The sequence below is a fragment of the Gopherus flavomarginatus genome, chromosome 14 (genome assembly GCF_025201925.1).
Source record: "Gopherus flavomarginatus isolate rGopFla2 chromosome 14, rGopFla2.mat.asm, whole genome shotgun sequence".
NCBI classification, from domain to species: domain Eukaryota; kingdom Metazoa; phylum Chordata; order Testudines; family Testudinidae; genus Gopherus; species Gopherus flavomarginatus.
In genome coordinates this window covers 3,011,528-3,030,135 of record NC_066630.1, presented here as the reverse complement: position 1 = coordinate 3,030,135, position 18,608 = coordinate 3,011,528, and the positions used below count along the sequence as shown (strand labels likewise).

The following is an 18,608-nucleotide window of genomic DNA, read 5'->3' as shown; positions in this document are numbered from 1 at the left end:
GCAGGCAGCCTAGCCTGTGCCCCGGGAGGCAGGACCCTGGGTACTATTCCTGGCTCTGCCACTGATGCAGGCAAACTCGGGCAAGTCTCTTCCCCAGCTGTGAAAGGGGGGGCAGGTGGGTACCTTGGGAGACGGGTGCTCTCCCGGGCAGTTAATTATGAGCTGTCTAGTCCAGGGGTTAGCACCCTTTGGTATCTTCACTGTGGGCCCCACTGCTAAGCTAGACTCCACTAAGAGCTTCAGTCAGAATCCCTGCCCCACACTGTCTGCCGCCAGCTGTGGTTTTACCCCACACCCTGGCTGTAGCTCTAGCATCCCTGTGTGAGGATAACATGCCAGACAAAGCAGCAAAGCGCCGCTCTGCGTAAGGGCGTCTGTGCCCAGAACAGCGAGGGTGCTCGGGGCAGCGTGGAGAGAGGCAAAGGGATGGTGAGGGATGCATGGAGTGAGCCTAGCCAGAGCGGGAATGCAGCAAGTAAAGCGCTCGCCCCTGTTCTGCTGGCTGAGGTGCCTCATGCAGGAACCCAGCGATGCCAGGGGCGGCTGAGGCAGGACAGCAGGACTTAGAGCTTTGGGAACAGCCACCCAGCCTGTGAAGAAGGGGTTGGGAGGCCCCTTCTGCTGAAGAAACACCACAGAAGCCCCTTAAGCCCCCTCCAGCTGCCACTCCCTGGCCCCTGGTGGATGTTGGGAGGGTCTGAGGCTTGCCCCATGGGAGAGCAGCAGCTAATTCTGGCTCCTTTGCCAAAGAACGGAAGGGCAGTGAGAGGCCACAGTCAGTGGGAGCCTGCCCAAGAATGGCTGCCAGCACCTTCTTTGCGTGCCCTCTGCTGTGCCTGAGGAGTGCTCCAGGGGCTTGGGAACCCTTCCAGGGCCTGCAAGGGTGGTTGTAGCCAAAAACCGTATTTTGCGCTGTGTCCCAGTGAGCTGGGTGCCGCCCCACTCTTCTAGCACAGCGCCTCTGCCATGAGTTAAGGGGACACCAGCCTCCCAGCCTCTGCTGAGTAATGCAAGGTCCTGTGCTGGGCACTAAGCTGGGGGCCAACTGCCCTTGCAGGGGCCCCAGCCCCATGGAATATTTTTGCATGTTGGCTTAAGTCCCTGTGCTGCTCTTGGGCCAGGTTTAGTGGGCTGGGAGTTCCCCTACTCTGCAGGGCAGAAGTTCTAGTACCCACCCCCCTCACATACAAGAGGGACAGGAGTCTGAACTGAGAGCTGTGGGCCTGCCCCACGTTACGGGTTGGTGTGCCAGAGCAGAGGGGTCACTCCAGCTGCGGGCAGCGCATCCAGCCTGCAAGTTGCTGCGGCAGGAGCTTTTTGGCTGTATGGCTCCTTGTGCCTGGGCCTGTTAACGAGAGCACTTAACAGGGCACCAGCAGGGACTAATGTGCCACGGCACCAGGCTGCTCCTGGCCAGGCAAATGCTGAGGGCTGGGATTCCAGCAGCTGGGCCAGGCAGCTTGTCTGAATCAGAGCACAGGTGGGCAGTTCCCTCAGGAAAGGGGATGCCCCCAGCTCCCAGTGCTGTGATCAGCAGAACACGGCTTGCTTTGCACTCTGCACTGAGCTAATCCTGGCAGCTCTGCTCCCAGACTTCTGTGCTCTCTTCTCAGGGAGGGCCCCCAGGGCATGTACTCTGTGGGCTTCTGGAACAGGTGCCTCCCTGCAGCACCCCCCTTCCCTCCCCTCCCTCCGGTGCTAGGGGGAGGGAGCCTGGTCTCCTATGGCATACGTGGAGGCCTGAGCAGGGACCTGCCTTTGGATCTAGACCACAGGTATGTGCTCCCTCCTGGGCCTGGGAGAGCAGCTTCCACGCCTGCCCAGTCCAACAGTGTCCCCACATTCCTTGTGTCTGGTCTGGCTGCACCACAGCGGTCTCCCCAGGCCCTCTTTTCAGGGCAGAAACCTTACGCCAGGTGACTTACTCCATTTAATACAAGGTTTTTAGGAGACTTTTGTAGCGCTTTGATATTTACACTTATTGCTACCATTGTTTGTAAATCTATTTATTTTTTACCTGCATTTTTTCATTTTTTTAAAAGGTCGGTTTTTATATCACAATGGATTTGTCATAATAAAGAGATTTGCACACAGGAAGGCTGGGGGAGTATCTTGGGGGGGCAGCTGCCCTCTTGGCCCTAGAACTGAGTCCCCACCCATGGCCAGAGAAGCTCTGCCAGGAGCCTGGCTTGGTAACTGAGTGCCTTCCCCAGGGCCATGTTCATGAGCAGCAGGGCCACCTCAGCCTACGCTCCTGCCACCCAGGCAGGGCCACTTCCGCCCCAGCCTTGCCCTGGAGGGGTCCAAGGGGGGCAGAATTCCCAAGGGTTTACTCCAGTAGCTGAATAGCAGCTGCTCCATGCTGCAGTAACAAGGGTTCAGTGTCCAGCGTGGCCCTGTCCCTCCTGGCTGAGGCAGGGTTGCTGTTCCTGTGGCACTGGGATGACATAGGAGCCAGTGCAGGCCCACTGACCTCCTGTCACTTTTATTCAAGGGGCAGGAAAAAGGAACACAAACCCAGAACAAAAGGTCAGTTGGCTCCTGGCTGAGCAGGAAAGGTGATGCCACCTGCCGTCTCCAGCAGCAGCGGCGTGGTCGGGGTTACACCAAGGGGCCTGCTTCAGAACAGGCTCCTGTGGCTCATTGTTCCAGTTCCGAGCACTACGGCCAGACCGAGATGGGGCCTCCTGGATTCCCTGCTGTGCAGCAAGGTGGTAGTGCTGGAGTCACTGGGCCTGAGATCTGCATTCCCTGAGGAGTGCGTCACCCAAACACAGTGCTCCACCACATCTAGGAGGACGAGGGGCTGCTGGCCTACGAACCCCTGGAGTCCAGAACCCAGCAAGGCTCTAGGAAAAGCTGAGACTGTGCTAGGTCCTTGTTTGTTGGCAAGGCAGGTGGCAGGAGTATGGCTGCACTCTTGATCTTCTCTCCAGGGTAGGGGGTCAGGAGAGAATCAGCACCATCGCAGCCTGGCTGTGTTATTAATGGGAGATGACAATGTCCCATTAGGAAAGAGAACAGCTGGGTTCACAGCCATGGGGCCAGCAGGCGTGGGGAAGGGAGTTGGGTTTAGCCCCAGGGGGCCAGTTGGCCTGGGGCAGGGAGTTGGGTTTGGCCCCAGGGGGCCAGCTGCTTTGGAGAAGGGGACAGGGTTCATGCTCTGGGGCTCACCCACCCTGGGGAACGGAGTCCGGTTCACACTCTGGGGACCAGCTGCCCCAGGGAAGGGAGATTGACCCAGGGGACCGGTAGGTCTAGTGTCCAGCATGGCAGGCCCCTGTGTGATGGGAGCGGTGTTCATGCCCAGGGAGCCAGTTGTTCTTGGAACTGGAGCTGGGGTCATACCTAGGAGGCCACCAGTCTTTGCGCTGGGAGCCAGATTCATGCGCAAGGGTGAGCCAATCCCTGCAATGGTAGCTGGGGTTGCACTTGAGGGTCCTCCTTCCCTGGGAAAGGGGAATGGATTCATAGATAGGCTGTCAGCTGGTCTAGTGGTGAAAAGGCCAGTCCCCCTCGGCATGGGAGCCGGAGCCGGGCCCGGGCCCAGGCCCAGGACTCCAGTCCCCCTCGGCATAGGAGCCGGGCTCGGGCCTAGGAGGCCACCTGCCCTTACGATGGGAGCTGGGCTTGGGCCCAGGGCTCCAGTTCCCATTGAGATGGGAGCTGGATTTGGACCCAGAAGACCACCTGGCTTGGGGATTAGAGCTGGACTTGGGCCCAGGGCTCCAGTGCCCCTTGTGATGGGAGCTGGTCTGGGGCCCAGGAGGCCACCTGCCCTAGGAACGGGACCTGGTCTGGGGCCCAGGGCTCCGCTTGCCGTCGGGACGGGACCTGGTCTGGGGCCCAGGGCTCCGCTTGCCGTCGGGACGGGACCTGGTCTGGGGCCCAGGGCTCCGCTTGCCGTCGGGACGGGACCTGGTCTGGGGCCCAGGGCTCCAGTGCCCCTTGAGATGGGAGCCGGACTAGTGCCTAGGAGGCCACCTGCTTTAGAGATGGGAGCTGAGCTGGGGCCCGGGAGGCCACCTGCCCTAGGAACAGGACCTGGTCTGGGGCCCAGGGCTCCGGTCGCCGTCGGGACGGGACCTGGTCTGGGGCCCAGGGCTCCGCTTGCTGTCGGGACGGGACCTGGTCTGGGGCCCAGGGCTCCGGTGCCCCTTGAGATGGGAGCCGGACTAGTCCCTAGGAGGCCACCTGCTTTAGGGACAGGAGCGGGGCTGGGGCCCAGGAGCCCACCTGCTCTTGGAAGAGTAGCTGGGTTCTGGAACACAGCACCCATGCCCCTGGGGGTGGACGTTGGGCTAGTGCCAAGGAGGCCACGTGTCCTTGGGGTGTGAACTAGGCTTGGGCCCAGGAGCCCACCTGCCCTTGGTAGGGGAACTGGGCTTTGGCCCAAGGCTCCAGTTCCCAGCAAGGTGGGAGCTGGGCTAGCACCCAGGAGGCCACCTGCCCTTGGGAAGATAGCTGGGTTTGGGCCCAGGGCTCCAGTGCCCCTTGGGATGGGAGTCGGGCTAATGCCCAAGAGGCCACCTGCCCTGGGGAAGGGAGCTTGACTTGTGTCTTGAGGTCGGGTCCCCCTTGTGCGAGGAGCACAGTTCTGGCCCAAGCACATGGCCCCGCCTGGCATGGGAGCTGGAGTTGTACCCAAGAGGCCACCAGGCCTTGGCAGGAGATCCTGGCTCATGTTTTGGAGTTCAACCCCCCTCTGGATGGTAGCTGGGATTGTGCCCAAGAGTCCGGATGCTCTAGGGAAGGGAGCTGAGTTTGCCCCCATGGGACCAGCCCCTCTTGGGAAGGGAGCTGAGTTTGCCCCCATGGGACCAGCCCCTCTTGGGAAGGGAGCTGAGTTTGCCCCCATGGGACCAGTCCCCCGCCCTCGGGACAGAAGCTGGGCTCGTGTCCAGGGGGCAGGTCGCTCTCTGGTATGGGGCCGGGGCTCTTTCATACTTTCTTGGGCACGTTGGTGATGATGGGCTTGGGGCGGGTTTTGAAGAGGAGCTTGGTCTTGATCAGAGCAGTCACCAGGTAGTGGGCAGCTGCCCCTGTGGGGCTGCGGTCACAGCCGTGCTCACTGGCACAACGTTTGGTGAGGACGGCGAAGGGCTTCTCCAGGTGCACTACCTTCCCATAAAGAATGTGATGGCCCACGATGAGCACAGGGACCCCCTTGGGAAAGAAGAGATAACAGGCACAGGGTCAGAGCCCTGCAGGGACCAGGCTCCCTTCCTTTCACTACAGCCTCCTTACCCCTTCCACAAGAAGATGGACCTCAGAACCAGGTGCAGCCTTTGTGGGAGCTGACTTGGCAGAGGACTCCCTCCAGCTGCTCTCCCAAGCCTGTAAGAAAGGTAAGGAAAGCTCCCTCACCTCTCTGGTGTAATGCAGGTCTCCCAAGAGGTTTCCAGCCAGTCCGGTGCTGTAGCGAGCCTCAATCTCTCCCTGCAGCTCCATCAGCACCCACTCTGCCAGGCCATCAGCCCCATCACTGAAAGCAAAGGGCTGGGGGTTACAATGTCCTAAGGGTCGAAGGGCCAGGACAGAGGCTCCACTACAAAAAACTGTGGCAAGCCAGTTCCACCAGCTCTCTGGTTTCTGTGCAATACCCAGGTTTAGACACTGCCCTAGGGCCTTGCTGAAGCATGTTCAGACCCCAGTGGGACACAAGCTAGCTCAGAAACTGACAACTCATCACTTCCTAACACTAGCACAGGAAGGAGTCGTGCCAAACTCACCTGGAAATCACAATCTGCACCATGCTCCGCTTCTCTTCTGCAAAGCGAAGGAGACACAGATTCATCAGCAAATGGGGCTGAGGGACCAGGCACCTGGGCTGAACCTCCTGGGCCACTAGTGTCTCACTAGGTAAGAAGTGACCACCCAGTCGTACCTGGGGAGGGGAGGAGTCCACTCTCGCCTCACTGCCAAGGCTCAGTGTTTGAATCACTTATGGCACAGCCCCCAAGAGGCCCTTTGACACACAGGCTCCCTCTGTGCCCTAAGCAGCCCTTCTGACGGGAGCTCCCCATTGCTTCACAAGGGGGAGTGGTGGGTTGAGCAGATTAGTTTGTATTTTACTGCCACCTACTGGCAAACTCAGATAATGTTCCTTTACAGCTACAATGGATGATGAGTTATGCACAATAGAAGTGGCTCAATGTTGTGCTCCCCAAAACAGCCAGAGGGAGTCTCCCAGAAGCAGGGAGAATCACCAAGCACATGGCATAATGACCTGACTGCAACGTTAGCAAGTGGCTGGCACATACCTGACCCCTGAGGTTACACTCCAAACCACAATATATTTGTTTGATTGTAACAAACAACTGAAGAGGCTGGACTACCAGATGGGATGTTCCAAGATCATTTTCACTGGAAACAACCAATGGGATTTGAACACAGGCAGACAAATGACTAACATGTGGCTCCAGCAGGCCTCCCTTTTACACAGCACCACACTGTCTCAAAACCAGTTTGCTTGGATGGTCACTGTCATGTCAGCAAAGTGCTTAGAAGAGGCATTCTCCAAATACCTTATGGATAAGCAAGATTGTGTAGTTTCCTTGACCGTAAATAGTTTGACTCCTGTCTTTTACTTCATTATCATTAGCATGGTGGGCCCTGGATCCCAATACCCCAGAAATTGAGCTCAACCAGCCCAGACTGTGAACATTCTCCTGTAAAGCTAGAATTAAACATTCTTATTGTCTGTAATTCAGGTAGCCTGAAGTGTGCAATGTGAACTCCCCCAGACTATTCAGCAGTGAAAGCTGAGTCCATGGGAGTTTGCAGGGGAAATGAATTTGCACTAATATCTCAGACTTCCAAGTATTAAACTCTACAAAGGCTAATTCATCATTTCTTGGAGATGTATTTATTGGGATAAACTCATAATAAAACACACTGTTGCAAATTAAAACTGGAAAAGCTCCTTTTGCTCCCACCGAGTCCATCTCCCAAGGGCCATGGCAGGAGTACTCCATGCAGGACATTCTCTAGTGCTTTGTCTGATCTAATTTAAAGTTCCTCAAATGACAAGGTTTCTGCCCCTTCCTTGAGAGTCTTCCATGGCCATATATATCTCACTGGCCCTAGCTCTTTCCTTACAGTAACTTAAATTCCCCCTTGCTTAATTTCATCCTATTCCTCCTACGTACATCCAGCTGTGCGCAGGAAAGTAATTTCTATCCCTCCTTGGTGTTTACACTGTTTAGATACATGAAGATTCATGTCCCTCACCTTTGTCACATAGCCAAGTTAGTTCTTATATTCTTCCCATATAAATTAATTGCTCCAGCCACTTTTTTCTTATCTGAATTCCTTCCAATTTGTTAATATCTTTTTGACAATTTGGTGCTCAAAATTGAATGGAACATTCCAGGTGTGCTTGCATCAGAGTTGTGTAGAAAGGGGCTAATTTAAAATGATTATTAAAAAATTAAACAGATCTATCTTATAGCACTTTCCATCCTGAATCATTCCAGCCTGCATTACAAATTTTAATTACATACACAGTGGAATCACAACACCAGCCACTGCAACACAGCCACCTCTTTGGTGGAACAAGTAGATGTTTGACTTGATTAGTGGAAATCTTTACTTTCTAAAATGTAACTTACTTTCACAGAATATCCTTATTCCCAGGAAAGAGAGTTCCGTTACTAATAATTCTCCTTTCCTCTGCCTCTTGGCATTCGCTACAGCCAGACTTGAAACTCCTGCATAGAAACACTCCCTGTTTGCAACTGCACATGAAACATCAGATTCCCAAGCCCTCTCACGACCCGCCTCCTATTTAATCCTCCAATACAGTCATTTTAATCAGGAGCCAACCATCTTGCAATGAAATTAAGGGTGGGGGGAAATGATACTTCCTGGGGGGACAGTATAAAAAATGGATGTGCCCCATAAAACTCAGTCAGTAGTGTGACTGGGTCCACGTAGTGGGTGAGGTGCTCTGCAGGCTGCTGTCCTGAGCCGTACACAGCTCAGTGTGACACAGGATAAGGGAGAGCTTTAGACCTCAGCCTGGGAATGGTGGCCACAGGCTGCACAGTTCTCTTCATGCCACACCCGAGTGAGGTTCTACCCAGCTGTATCCTCATGCCTCTGCTCTCCTTCCTGCAGCCTGGCTCAGCCCCCTGCTCCTGCACCAGCTTCCCTAGCCCTTCCCTCACCAACCTCCCTGATCCTTCAACAGAGCCCCTTCACTAGCCCCTCCCCCACCACCTTCCCAGAGCCCCTCCTCCAGCCCTTCCCGCCTCATCCTTCACCAGAGCCCCTCCCCATCACCTTCCCAGAGCCCCTTCACTAGCCCCTCCCCCACCACCTTCCCAGAGCCCCTCCTCCAGCCCTTCCCGCCTCATCCTTCACCAGAGCCCCTCCCCCATCACCTTCCCAGAGCCCCTTCACTAGCCCCTCCCCCACCTTCCCAGAGACCCCTCCCTCACCAACCTCCCAGATCCTTCAACTGAGTCCTTCCCAAGCCCCGCCCCCACCCCACCACCTTCCCAGAGCTCCTCCATCCCTACTTCCTTCCTCATCCTTCACCAGAGCCCCTCCCCCACCACCTTCCCAGAGACCCTTCACTAGCCCCTCCCCCACCACCTTCCCAGAGCCCCTCCATCCCCAAGCCCCTTCACTAGCCCCTCCCCGAGCCCTTCCCCCCCCACCAACATCCCTGTACCACGGCCCCTCCCCCCGCCGGGCTCCACCATCACCTCTCGCCTCAGGGTCCCTCGTCCCGACCCGCAGCAGGGGCCGCCGACGCAGCAGGGCCTGGCGAGGGAGCAGGGGGCTGCCTGGTCTCCCGGCAACAACCGAACCTCCCGCCGCTGCGCACTTCCGCTCGGCCGGACCCTTCCCCTCGCTTCCGGTTCCGGGGCGCAGGGCGCGCACGTGGCGGAGCAGGAGGAGGCGGAGCTGCCGTCGCAGCCGCGGGTGAGCGGCGCCGGGAGACGCTCTCGTTCCGGCGGGGTCGGGCCGGCCCCGCCCCGCCCCGGGATGGGGGAGTTCCAGGTGCACCGGGTGCGGTTCTTCGCCTACATGCCCGCGGGGATCCGCTGCCTGGCTCACAGCCCGCGCTCCGCCCGCCTCGCCCTGGCCCGCACGGACGGCGCCCTCGAGGTCTACAACTTCGCTGCGAACTACTTCCAGGAAAAGGTAACGGGCCGCCCGGAGCCGGGGGCTCCCCCCTCCGGTGCACCCCGGGCAGCCCCCGGCCCGAATCCAGCCTGGGCCTTGGGGAGAGAGCCGGGGGCAGAGGTGAGCCTGAGCGCCCGCTGGGGCGTGCGTGGGGCCGGGGGAAGGTCCCAGGGCTCCCCCCGGAAACCAGCGCCCCCCCCGCAGCTCTGGGATTTCACCTGCCCTGGACGAAGTCTGCGCTCCCAGGGCACCCTGAGCGGGCAGCTGTCAGCGTAGCCTCGTGTGTAACACGCGGTGTTGAGCAGCCCTGAGTGTCATTGGCTTTGCTGGGCTTCAGTTTCTCGCTCACTGTGGAACGGGGGGCTCTCCAGCTAACCCAGCAGCCCCCTCCAGTGAGCGAGACTTCATACGGGGATGGGCATGGAACAGTCCTGACCCCCTGAGGGCCTGGGAGCTGCTCAGGATGGTGTTCTGGGTCCTATTCAACCGTCCGTGCTCGCCCAGGGCCCAGTGGCTTCGCTGATCTGGCCATGCGTCAGGGGCTAGTGAAGGAACTTGGGGCCCATCCCAGCAGGCAGCGCTATAGGGAAGGGTACAGCTGTACTGCCTGCCTGAGAGTGACTAACCTCTACTAGCTGGTGTATAGGGAGCAGTGGAGGGGCACTCAGCCTGGGCCCTCCCATTGGGGATTGAGGTAGGGGAATTCCACAGGAGCAGGGGATGGGGGACACAAAATGAGACTTTGTCCTTATACGGTGCTCAGACATGGGCTGTCTGAGCCCGGGTGGGCTTCAGGGGAAGCGGGATGGTGTGATTCATCTGTGCATCTTTTCAGGGTATCCCAGGCCATGAGACAAGAACCACAGAGGCGCTGTGCTGGGCTGCTGGGGATCGGCTCTTCGGAGCAGGCCTGGGCGGAGACGTCATCGAGTATGATTTAGAGAAGTTGCGAGTCAAGTACTCCCTGGATGGCTTTGGGGGCCCCATCTGGAGCATGGCGGCTGATCACAGTGGCACTCAGCTGGCAGTGAGTACTCTGGCTGGAAAATCCCAGGGAAGCCTGCCAGCTCTGTGGCTTGGTTCTGCCATTGGGCCAGGATGTCACTTCTGGCTCCTGCTGGCCTATGGAGCAGATGAGGTCTGCCTCCCTTGCTGCTGCTCCCAACTAGCAAGCTCCCTGGTGTTCTGAAACCCAGGTGCATTCTCGAATTGTCTTCAGTGGCTATGCTCCTGTCCAGCCTCACAAGGCATGATGGACTGGGTCTGTGCCTGGCAATGGGACTGCTTGGTGCAAGCCGCAGACAGTGCTGAGATTAGGGGAGGGGGAGAATCATACATGTTGGTTGCAGGGAATGATGGAGTGGGGACTGCAGAATCTTCTTCCCTCTGTTGCGGGTGGGTGTGCTGAGCCCCTTCCCGCTACCACAGATCGCAGTGTGGGGTAGGGACTGTGGGGCTCCCTGCCCCTGCTGCTGGTAGCTGATGGGCTGTGAGCAGTGCATCTTGGGGGGGCATAGAGAGCCGGGTGGCTGGCATCATAGTTGAGTGGCGGTGAGATGTGCCCACGAGGCCCAAGGGCAGTTTGTTCTCAAACTACTTCAGCACAGAGTTTGGGCTGCCCAGCCCCAGGCCCTTCCTGAATGCAGAAGGGGCTGAATGTAAATCTCTGACAAGCAGGCAGCAGCGTTGTGGAGATGGCAGTAAAGGAGTTCTATGCGCTAAGCAATACTCCTCACCAGACAGTGGGGCAGGCCAGGCTGGCAGTGTGGAGCAGTCCTGGCCTTGCTGGGTCACTGTGCCAAGCACTCTACTGTGCTGGGACCCGGAACTGACTTTGCTTCTGAGCGTCCATGGTCAGGCAGTTGGGGAGCCCGTCGCTGCCTGCCCTGGGCAGCAGACAGGTGGGGCATGAGCCAAATAAGGGCTTTAATCATCTCTCTCTTGTGTTATCTCCACGCTCTCCTGCCCTCCATAGGTTGGCTGTGAGGATGGGTCAGTGAAGCTTTTCCAAGTCGTGCCTGATAAAATCCAGTTTGAGAGGAGCCTGGACCGGCAGAAAGGTAGATTCGATGGGAACAGAGCAGGGCAGAGGCTGAGGGGGGAAGCTGTAGTTGGGGGGAGTGATGGAGGGAAGGCTACAGAATCTACTTCCCACTCCCTTTAGATGCCCCAAGCCTGGTTCTCTGCAGCTCTCTCTGCCCTGGCTCAGCCGTGGGACTTGTGTTCTCCATTCCAAAGAAGCAACTAAGATGAGTTGAATCTGCTGCAGGTGGGACCCGCTGCCACCAGGGAGCCCTCTGGAGGCCCCACACTGAGCAGTGGGAGTCACAGTCTGCCCTCTTCCCCAGTCAGATGGCCATGGATGGGGTCTTGTGGGCAGAGGGCAGTTAGAAGGGACAGTGTGGTCACTCAGGAGTCCAGGACGTGGGTGTGGTGAAGGAGAGGCTGGTGCACACCTCTCTGAGAGAAATGTGTCAGTCTCCCATGGATCCAGCTAGCCCTGCTTCTGAACTGTCCTCTAGCTTAGCCTGTCCTAGCCCTGTACCCTCTCCCCTATTGGGAAGGCACAGCGCCTTCTATTTCTGTCACCCAAGGCTGGAGTTTCTGCCCCATGGCACTGCAAGGCAATCTCTGAGCGCAGGCTTGCACTGAACGTTGGGGGTGAGGGGCATTGGTTTGGGTTGGCTCACGTGAGATCTCCTTCCCTGCTGTATAATTCTCCAGGGCGTATCATGTCCCTTTCCTGGCATCCCTCCGGCACCCGCATTGCTGTTGGCTCCATCGACCTTCTCCGAGTCTTTGACGTCAAATCAGGTGACTAGGAGTGCCCAGCAGAGGCGTAGAGGGGAGTGTTAGCGTCCAGGTGCCCCTGAGTGCCAGATGTGCTGGTGGGCTGTCCCCTGAGCACCTCCTGTCCACGTGGGCTGCATACTCGCCCTCCCATTCCTGCGGCCCGGCTGCTGACTCCCTTCCCCCAGCAGAGTTCAACTGTCTGAAACGGAGCCAGCTGTGCCCTGTGGACTCCAGGCCAGGTGGGGTTGCTGGTCCATGTACCGGGCATTCCTGATGCAGCTGAATGGGGCTTCTGAGCAGATCGCCATGGAGGAGAGAGACTCAGAGCCTGGCATATCTGTCACGTTAGCAAGGGGCTCAGCTCATGCACCCTGCCCCGACCCTGAGCTGTAAGCTCCCCATGACCCTGTCCCCCTCTCCTCTGCTATCTGGGGTTGTCTGATTCACAGGCCATGCCATCCAGCGGATCATGGTGGACCGGCGCCCTCAGGGGCTGTACAGCCGTGAGTGCGTGGTGTGGAGCGTTGCATTCCTCTCCGACGGCACCATTGTCAGCTCTGATTCGGTGGGGAAGGTGCAGTTCTGGGACTCGGAGAAAGGAACCCTCCTGGAGACCCACCCAGTCAGCAGCTCGGCTGTGCTGTGTCTCGCTGTGTCTGAGGTAGGAGGGGCCTGGCGGCTCCTGGGAGGCCCCGTGCGTAGGCTGGGCAGAGGGGTGGTGACTCTGTGGGCTCTGCGCAGGGAGGCTAGTAATCTGGGATCTCACCCCTTATCTGCAGCATCTTCTGTGACACCGGTTGACCCAGAGCGGCTTGGCCAGGAGCCATCCCTACCTGATTAAAGGGCACTGCAGGCTGGTGGGGTGGATGCTGCCCTGGCTGACTGGCTTGGAGCTCACCCGTTTCCCACCCTCTTGGGCCAGGGTGCAAGGAGCTATTGGGCTCTGTCCAGTAGCTAGTGGGATGGGGGTTCACGTCCCCACCCTTCCCTTGGCACTGCCCGGCCCTGCACTGTCGGCACGGTGAGCCATGGCTGTTTGGTTTCCTCCCCAGGAAGAAGACAGCATTGTGGTGGGCACTTCGGAGGGGGCGGTGTATCAGTTCCAGCTGCTGCCGGTGAAGTGGGGCAGTGCTGAGAGCAAGTGGGTGCGGACGAAGCCGTTCCAGCATCACACCCATGACGTGCGGGCCGTGGCACACAGCGCGACGGCACTCATCTCTGGAGGTATGGGGCAAGGAAGCTGTACCAGCCTAGAAGTGGGGTTCTGATCGCGCCTGGGCTTGGCTCAGCACAGTTTAGCCACCTTAGTGACTCCTCCTCCTCTTTCAGGCCTGGATGCCCAGCTGGTGATCCGCCCACTCATGGAGAGGGTGCATGGAAAGGGCTATGATGCTGTCCTCCGGAAATTCACCTTCCCCCATGTAAGTGCTGCACCCCGTGAGCTCTGCCTTGATAGCCCTGCTCACCAGGTCCCCTTGCCACAGCCATCAACTCCTGTTTGCAGGCCTGTGTCACTCCTGCTCTTGGAATTGCTCCAGAGCAGATCCTTCCCTGTTGGAGTGGCAGCCTGGTCCCTCTTCACCCTTCCTGGTTCCAGTGGGGTCACCATGGATGTGCTGGCTGGGTATGGCCCATGCCGCTTGCTGACCTGCTGGGGAGAATGGGCATCAGAATGTGCTGAATGATAGTCTGGAGCACAAGAGGTGCCTGGCCGGCTTCCCACGTGCCATGCGCCGATCCTGTAGCATCTGGGTGTCCATCACCCCTGGGGGTTCTGCACCCACAAGTAGGAGCTGTGCGTGCTGGGCTGTCTGCCCTCTGACCTGGCTTGCCTGCCCTGCCCCGTTACCCAGGGGTCTCATACCTGTCTGACTCTTGATTGGTTGCAGCGACGCCTTGTCTCGTGCGCTAAGAAGGCCAGGCTCCTCCTCTTCCAGTTCCCCCAACACCTGGAGCTCTGGAGACTCGGAGCCACCAATTCTGCAGGTAAGACCCCATGAGGGCTCCCAAGCTCTGATTGAAAACTGAATCTGTCCTTGGGATCTGGCAGAGTGAAGTGCCCGAAAGGGAATTTCTAGCAAATCCATGAAACAAAGCCAGTGCAATTCCTAGGGGACAGGTGTCCACGTCACCAACTCCCTTCTCCCCTGCGGTCTCTAACCGGTCCCCTCTTGGCAGAAAGGGCAATGATGGCTGTGCCTTGTCAGCATGGCCCGCAGGAAGTGCCCACTGCTGCCTGTGTCTCTGGAGTGTGTCAGTCTCCAGCAGATGACTCCAGCCTGGAAAAGGTTCCAGAAAGAGAATGCTCTTGGCCTAGGAAGTCGAGATGTAGTTTTGTGACTGGAGGGTTAAAGAGCCTCTGCCTTGGCCCCGCTGGGACTTCCAGAGCCTGGAAAGGGCCTAAATGGATTGGCTTCAGCGCAACCTCTTGCCTGTTAATCGGCTGTTTCAGCCACGTGCTCGGGCCTGGGTAGCATTCTGACAATTGACACTAGGAAGCGTTCCCTGCTCTGGGCACAGCCTGGTGCCACTCCCCTCTCTTGCTTGCATGTGACCAAGCAGAAATCATGTGCTGCCCACATAAAACCACTGTACTCAATGTCACTTGACACACCAAATCCCTGGTGTGCCAGCATGTGTCACGGGGGGTTGGCACAAGTGCTGGGAATGGTTCAGTAGAGTTGAGTGTGGCAGAGCTGAGTCATGGGGTGGGCATCTCTATGGGTAAAGCTCCCCCTCCTGCTACGGTTCCCAGCATCTTGGGGGGGCGTGCTGGGTTCAGACCAGGATGGATCATCAGCAAGTCTCTCCCTGTCTGTGCCGTGGGGGAGTCGGTAGTGACCTGAGTTGTGCAGAGCTCCTCAAGCAGTGTCGCACTAACTGCTCTTGGTTCTTCTCCCAGGGAAGGATGGTGATATCCTGCCAGTTTCCCGTGCCCCTGAGCACTTGCTGCAGCTGAAGAGCAAGGTAAGGCTGAGCAGCCTCTCCAGAGGGGGTGCCACCTCCCTGTTGCCCTGGTGGCTGGGCCTGGCCTAGGCCCCAGCTGTCCCCAGCTATAAGTTTTCACATGTGCTGTGCCTGCCTGGCCAGATCCCTGTGTGCAGGGACGCCCTGGTAGCGTGAGAGTTACAGGAGAGTCAGAGAGAGTAACAGCGAGCCTTTCTCAGTCTGTGGCCTCCCCGGCCCAGGGTGCTTCCAAGTTGCTGGCGGGTGCTGTGAGGCAGGAGCACATTCTCTCAGAGCCCTGCTGCACTGCGCTCTCTCGTGGCCGTGTCTGCTGTCGAGCCCCCCTGGGTACAGGAGCTAGGGGGTGCAGAGTGGGTTGCTGAGGTGCAGAAGTAAGCTTCCTGCTGTGCCCACGGCTCAGCCGCAGGGGGCAGGTTGGGGGCTGGAACGCTCTGCACAGAGCGTCGGGCTCTGACAGCAAGGGGTGACCTGGGTGGTGGGGAAGGCAGGCCCCTACCATCCCGCTGGCAGCTCTCTCTCTCTCTGTCCGGCCCTGCCTACTCCCTCTTGCTGGGACGAGCTGCAGCTGATATGTCTGGTCACTGAGAGTCCTGGTCCCAGAGGGACCCAGCATGTGTCAGTCCCACAGCGAAGGGCAGACGCACCCCATACTCCCCAGGATGTGTGCGAGAAAGGATGGCTGCTATGGGACTCCTTCCTATGGGGAGAGCCCCTCTGACCTCTGCAGTGCAGTTCTGCTGGCAGCTGTTCTCAACCATTAAATGAAGGCACCCGTCTGCGTGTGAGGTGCAGGTACCTTTGGGGCCAACCCAGCCTCAGCACTCTGTGTGGTTCCCAGGGCCCTGAACACATCTGTTGCAGCTGCATCTCGCTGTGTGGCAGCTGGATCGCCTATTCCACGGCCTCCAGGCTTCATCTGCACAGAGTGCACTTGGAGAATGGCAGTGTCAGTGTCAAGAGGGTGAGTACAGGCCCTGCTGTCGGGCTGAACCTGGGCGTGGGGGCTTGTTCCTGCCCTGACTGAGGGTCGCTGATGGGTTCTGTGGGATTGCGAGTTGTAGGATGGAGTGGGGGAGGGGAGACAGCGATGGGAAGGGAAGGACCTTGGTCCAGTGCCCCCTTGTAGCCAGCTGGAGGGCCATGGAGCCCTGAGCAGTGGGCGTGCCTTTCCATCTGCACGTAGGAAGTGAGTGCTGATTCTGCTCTCCTGCCCTCTCCAAGGTCTCCAAGGTGCCCAAGCTGCTGTGCTCAGCCCACCAGCTCCTGTGCTCCGCCGACTCCACCAGTCTGTTCGTGGCCTCAGATCAGGGTGCCGTTCATGTCCTCAAGCTCCTGGAGCCAGGGCGCTGTGGACACCTGCAGACCCTCCGCCCAAACTCAGGTATGCGCTCCCTGCAGCTCCTGTGTGGCTGCAGGTGGGAGCAAATTTCGAAGGATCCCCAGCCCTCCCCAAAGGTGTGCCTGAGGCCGTGGGGGAGGCTAGCCCTGGGCTGAGCCATTCCAGCCCCACTGCCTTCCCTGGGGCTTTGCTGGTGGGGGGCATTTTTCCCCTGGGGTGGCCTATGAATGCCTACCCCCCATTGAGATGCCCAGAGTGCCCTGGAGCTGCTCCCCCTTGCTCCTGAAATGGAGCGTGTCTCGTCCACACTCCCTCAGACTCTGCCAGGTTTGCTCACCAATCTGCCCCGAGTGCCCTGATGTGACCTCTGCAGAGGTCACTATGACTAGGTGTGTGCACCCCTAGGAAGAGCCTGGTGTGGGGCAGCGATCCCTTATGGCTTTGGACTGGGGTTGGATTTGGGGTGCCCTCAAGTGCCCTGCACCTCCATGGGCGCCAGAGAGGTAACGACTGGTGCTGAGCAGTGCGGCCGCTCTGACTCTCCTGCAGGCAGTGCCCAGGCTGTGTACCTGCTGACAGCGAGTGCGGACGGGGACTGGCTGGCTGCCGCTAGTGGGGACTGGGAGATCAACGTCTACAGCCTGAGACACTTCAAGGTGAGAGCTGTGATGGGAGGGTGAACCTGCATGTGTTTGGGGGTCGCTGTAGCCGGGAGACCAGCTGGCTTGGTGCATGGGCTCCTTTGGGGCTCTCTTGCTGCATCACTGCCTTCCAGAGGGCAGAATCCTGGGAGTCTGTGCTGCGATCAGTTCATTGCTGCTCGGACTGTTCAGACACAGCGAGCCTGGCCTTCCAGTCCCGCGGACGTCCGTTTCTCACCCTGTCTTCTCTTCTCAGCCCCACTGCACGGTGCCTGCGTACAACTGCGCAGTGACTGCCCTGGCCATTCATCCTGTGAGCAATAACCTCGTCATCGCCCACTCAGACCAGCAGGTAGGAGCTGTCTCTTGCACAGGCTTTCCATTCTTGCCTGCTGCTCCGCTTCCTGTTAACTGCCTGTGCTTGGGCGCTATGGACTCCATGTCTCCAGGGCGCTGTTCCTTGTGTCCACGTTCTCAGGAATGAATGCACCCCGTAGACTGGTTTGTGGGTCACTGTTGCAGTCGCTGGAGTTCCAGTTTAGGGACGTTGGTATTTACCAGCCGCAGCCTGAGTGTGAAGTTGGCAACGTCTGATGTCAATCCTGTGACAGGGAACTCTTCCGATTGTGGGCACCATCTTTCTCACTGCCAGCAGAGCAGTTTGGAGGTGAACTGGCCAGGACAGGCCACCAGTTGCCTCAGTCCTGGAGGGGAGGCTGGGTCAGGTCAGCCTGGGCTGTGGGGTGGTGGAGCAGCCTGGCAGTTCCTGTAGTTTTACACTGAGGTTGGTGCTGACTGCTCATCTGGCCTTCATGGGAAGGGTGGAGGAGAGACTTGGCCAGGGGTATGTCCGGCTGTGACTGCGGCTGTAATCCTGCTTCTTCCTGTGCCTCTCCGTGCTCTGCAGGTGTTTGAATTCAGCATCACCGACAGAGAATACACCACGTGGAGCAGGAAGGTGCAGCAGCATGGGCTGCATAAGGGTTGGCTGGAGCGGGACACGCCCATCACCCATATCACCTTTAACCCCAAGCAGCCAGCACACATCCTCCTCCATGACACATACATGTTCTGCATCCTCGACAAGTCACTGGTGAGCCCTGGCCCTGAGTCGCTTCTGGGAAGCAGCTTGTGGTACAAGGTGGGGCGAGCAGGGAAAGCTGTCCTGCCAGTTAGGGCCTCGCCCCACTGATCAAGGGACGTTCCCTGGAGCGCAGGGCGATTGGCATCCCCATGGGCATGCAGCTGCGCTGCAACTCCTGTGACTTGCACAAGCTGCCTTGTTAGCAATGGCCATGTCTGGCACCAGCAGCTAGGGCCTCCTGGCTGTCTGGGAAGGGGAGCAGGGCAGGCTGGGGTGCAGGGGAGTATGTGGAGTGTGTGTCCCCAGGGGCTTTCCTGATACTTTCTGAAGTGGCTCTTGTAGCCGCTGGTGGTGCTCAGCCTTAGGGTGGCAGGTTGCGCCCCTGGGCCTGGTGCCTTAGCCTGGGATGTTAGTTTGCCAGTTGGTTTGGGAGGGGTGGCAGCAGGTTGAGGAGTAGTGCGCTGAGTGTGCATCCGCACAATACAGGGGTTTGTCCTGCCGTGCGCAGGATGGGGAGCGCACCCTGTTTGCAGCCTCTTTAGCATAGCCTGTGCCAACGGACAGCTCCCCAAGGGGCTTTGATCTCGATAGAATGGCTGTGCCTGTGTGGTCAGCCTGTTCCACCAAAGCACACCCCCCCCACCCC

The 18,608-nt window shown here is 58.6% G+C and overlaps 3 protein-coding genes across 33 annotated transcripts in view; 1 reads left to right on the top strand and 2 right to left on the bottom strand.

The window, feature by feature from the left end:
* The window catches only part of UTP4 (UTP4 small subunit processome component), a 113,290-nt gene that overhangs the window by 92,882 nt on the left and 1,800 nt on the right, over positions 1-18,608 (top strand). Inside the window, exons 1-14 of one of the 2 annotated variants that reach the window (XM_050922249.1) lie at positions 8,975-9,156; positions 9,974-10,165; positions 11,114-11,198; positions 11,863-11,952; positions 12,381-12,592; positions 12,984-13,155; positions 13,261-13,352; positions 13,821-13,917; positions 14,834-14,898; positions 15,737-15,859; positions 16,120-16,279; positions 16,787-16,893; positions 17,135-17,230; positions 17,786-17,971. In XM_050922249.1, the coding sequence (XP_050778206.1) occupies positions 8,998-9,156; positions 9,974-10,165; positions 11,114-11,198; positions 11,863-11,952; positions 12,381-12,592; positions 12,984-13,155; positions 13,261-13,352; positions 13,821-13,917; positions 14,834-14,898; positions 15,737-15,859; positions 16,120-16,279; positions 16,787-16,893; positions 17,135-17,230; positions 17,786-17,971 (1,836 nt within the window). In that variant the 5' untranslated portion in view covers positions 8,975-8,997. Of the gene's footprint in view, positions 1-8,974; positions 9,157-9,973; positions 10,166-11,113; positions 11,199-11,862; positions 11,953-12,380; positions 12,593-12,983; positions 13,156-13,260; positions 13,353-13,820; positions 13,918-14,833; positions 14,899-15,736; positions 15,860-16,119; positions 16,280-16,786; positions 16,894-17,134; positions 17,231-17,785; positions 17,972-18,608 lie in introns of those variants that run through there. The other variant, XM_050922250.1, reaches the window with a different exon arrangement.
* On the bottom strand, positions 1,991-4,945 carry DERPC (DERPC proline and glycine rich nuclear protein). 30 transcript variants are annotated; one of them, XM_050922264.1, is made up of 3 exons: positions 3,877-4,945; positions 3,768-3,792; positions 1,991-3,641 (listed from the first exon to the last, which is right to left on the bottom strand). In XM_050922264.1, exons 1-3 carry the CDS (start codon positions 4,943-4,945, stop codon positions 2,957-2,959), a joined length of 1,779 nt encoding a protein of 592 aa, XP_050778221.1. In that variant the 3' UTR covers positions 1,991-2,956. The 30 variants fall into 30 exon arrangements, with proteins under 30 accessions (XP_050778221.1, XP_050778228.1, XP_050778237.1 ...); XM_050922271.1 differs by having other exon boundaries at positions 3,919-4,945; XM_050922280.1 differs by having other exon boundaries at positions 4,045-4,945.
* Positions 4,942-8,846, bottom strand: CHTF8 (chromosome transmission fidelity factor 8). The gene is made up of 5 exons (XM_050922310.1): positions 8,715-8,846; positions 7,614-7,712; positions 5,733-5,769; positions 5,368-5,485; positions 4,942-5,166 (listed from the first exon to the last, which is right to left on the bottom strand). Exons 3-5 carry the CDS (start codon positions 5,753-5,755, stop codon positions 4,942-4,944), a joined length of 366 nt encoding a protein of 121 aa, XP_050778267.1. The 5' UTR covers positions 5,756-5,769; positions 7,614-7,712; positions 8,715-8,846.

What these genes read in the sequence shown, in the direction of transcription:
- CHTF8 (XM_050922310.1), bottom strand. Translation starts at nt 5,755, where the DNA reads ATGGTGCAGATTGTGATTTCCAG. An exon ending in GTGCAGATTGTGATTTCCAG is followed by an intron (nt 5,486 to 5,732) that starts GTGAGTTTGGCA and finishes CTTTGCTTTCAG; the next exon opens with TGATGGGGCTGATGGCCTGG. An exon ending in ACCTGCATTACACCAGAGAG is followed by an intron (nt 5,167 to 5,367) that starts GTGAGGGAGCTT and finishes TTCTTTCCCAAG; the next exon opens with GGGGTCCCTGTGCTCATCGT.
- DERPC (XM_050922253.1), bottom strand. Translation starts at nt 4,945, where the DNA reads ATGAAAGAGCCCCGGCCCCATACCAGAGAGCGACCTGCCCCCTGGACA. An exon ending in AGCCCTGGGCCCCAGACCAG is followed by an intron (nt 3,835 to 3,876) that starts GTCCCGTCCCGA and finishes GCCCCAGACCAG; the next exon opens with GTCCCGTCCCGACGGCAAGC.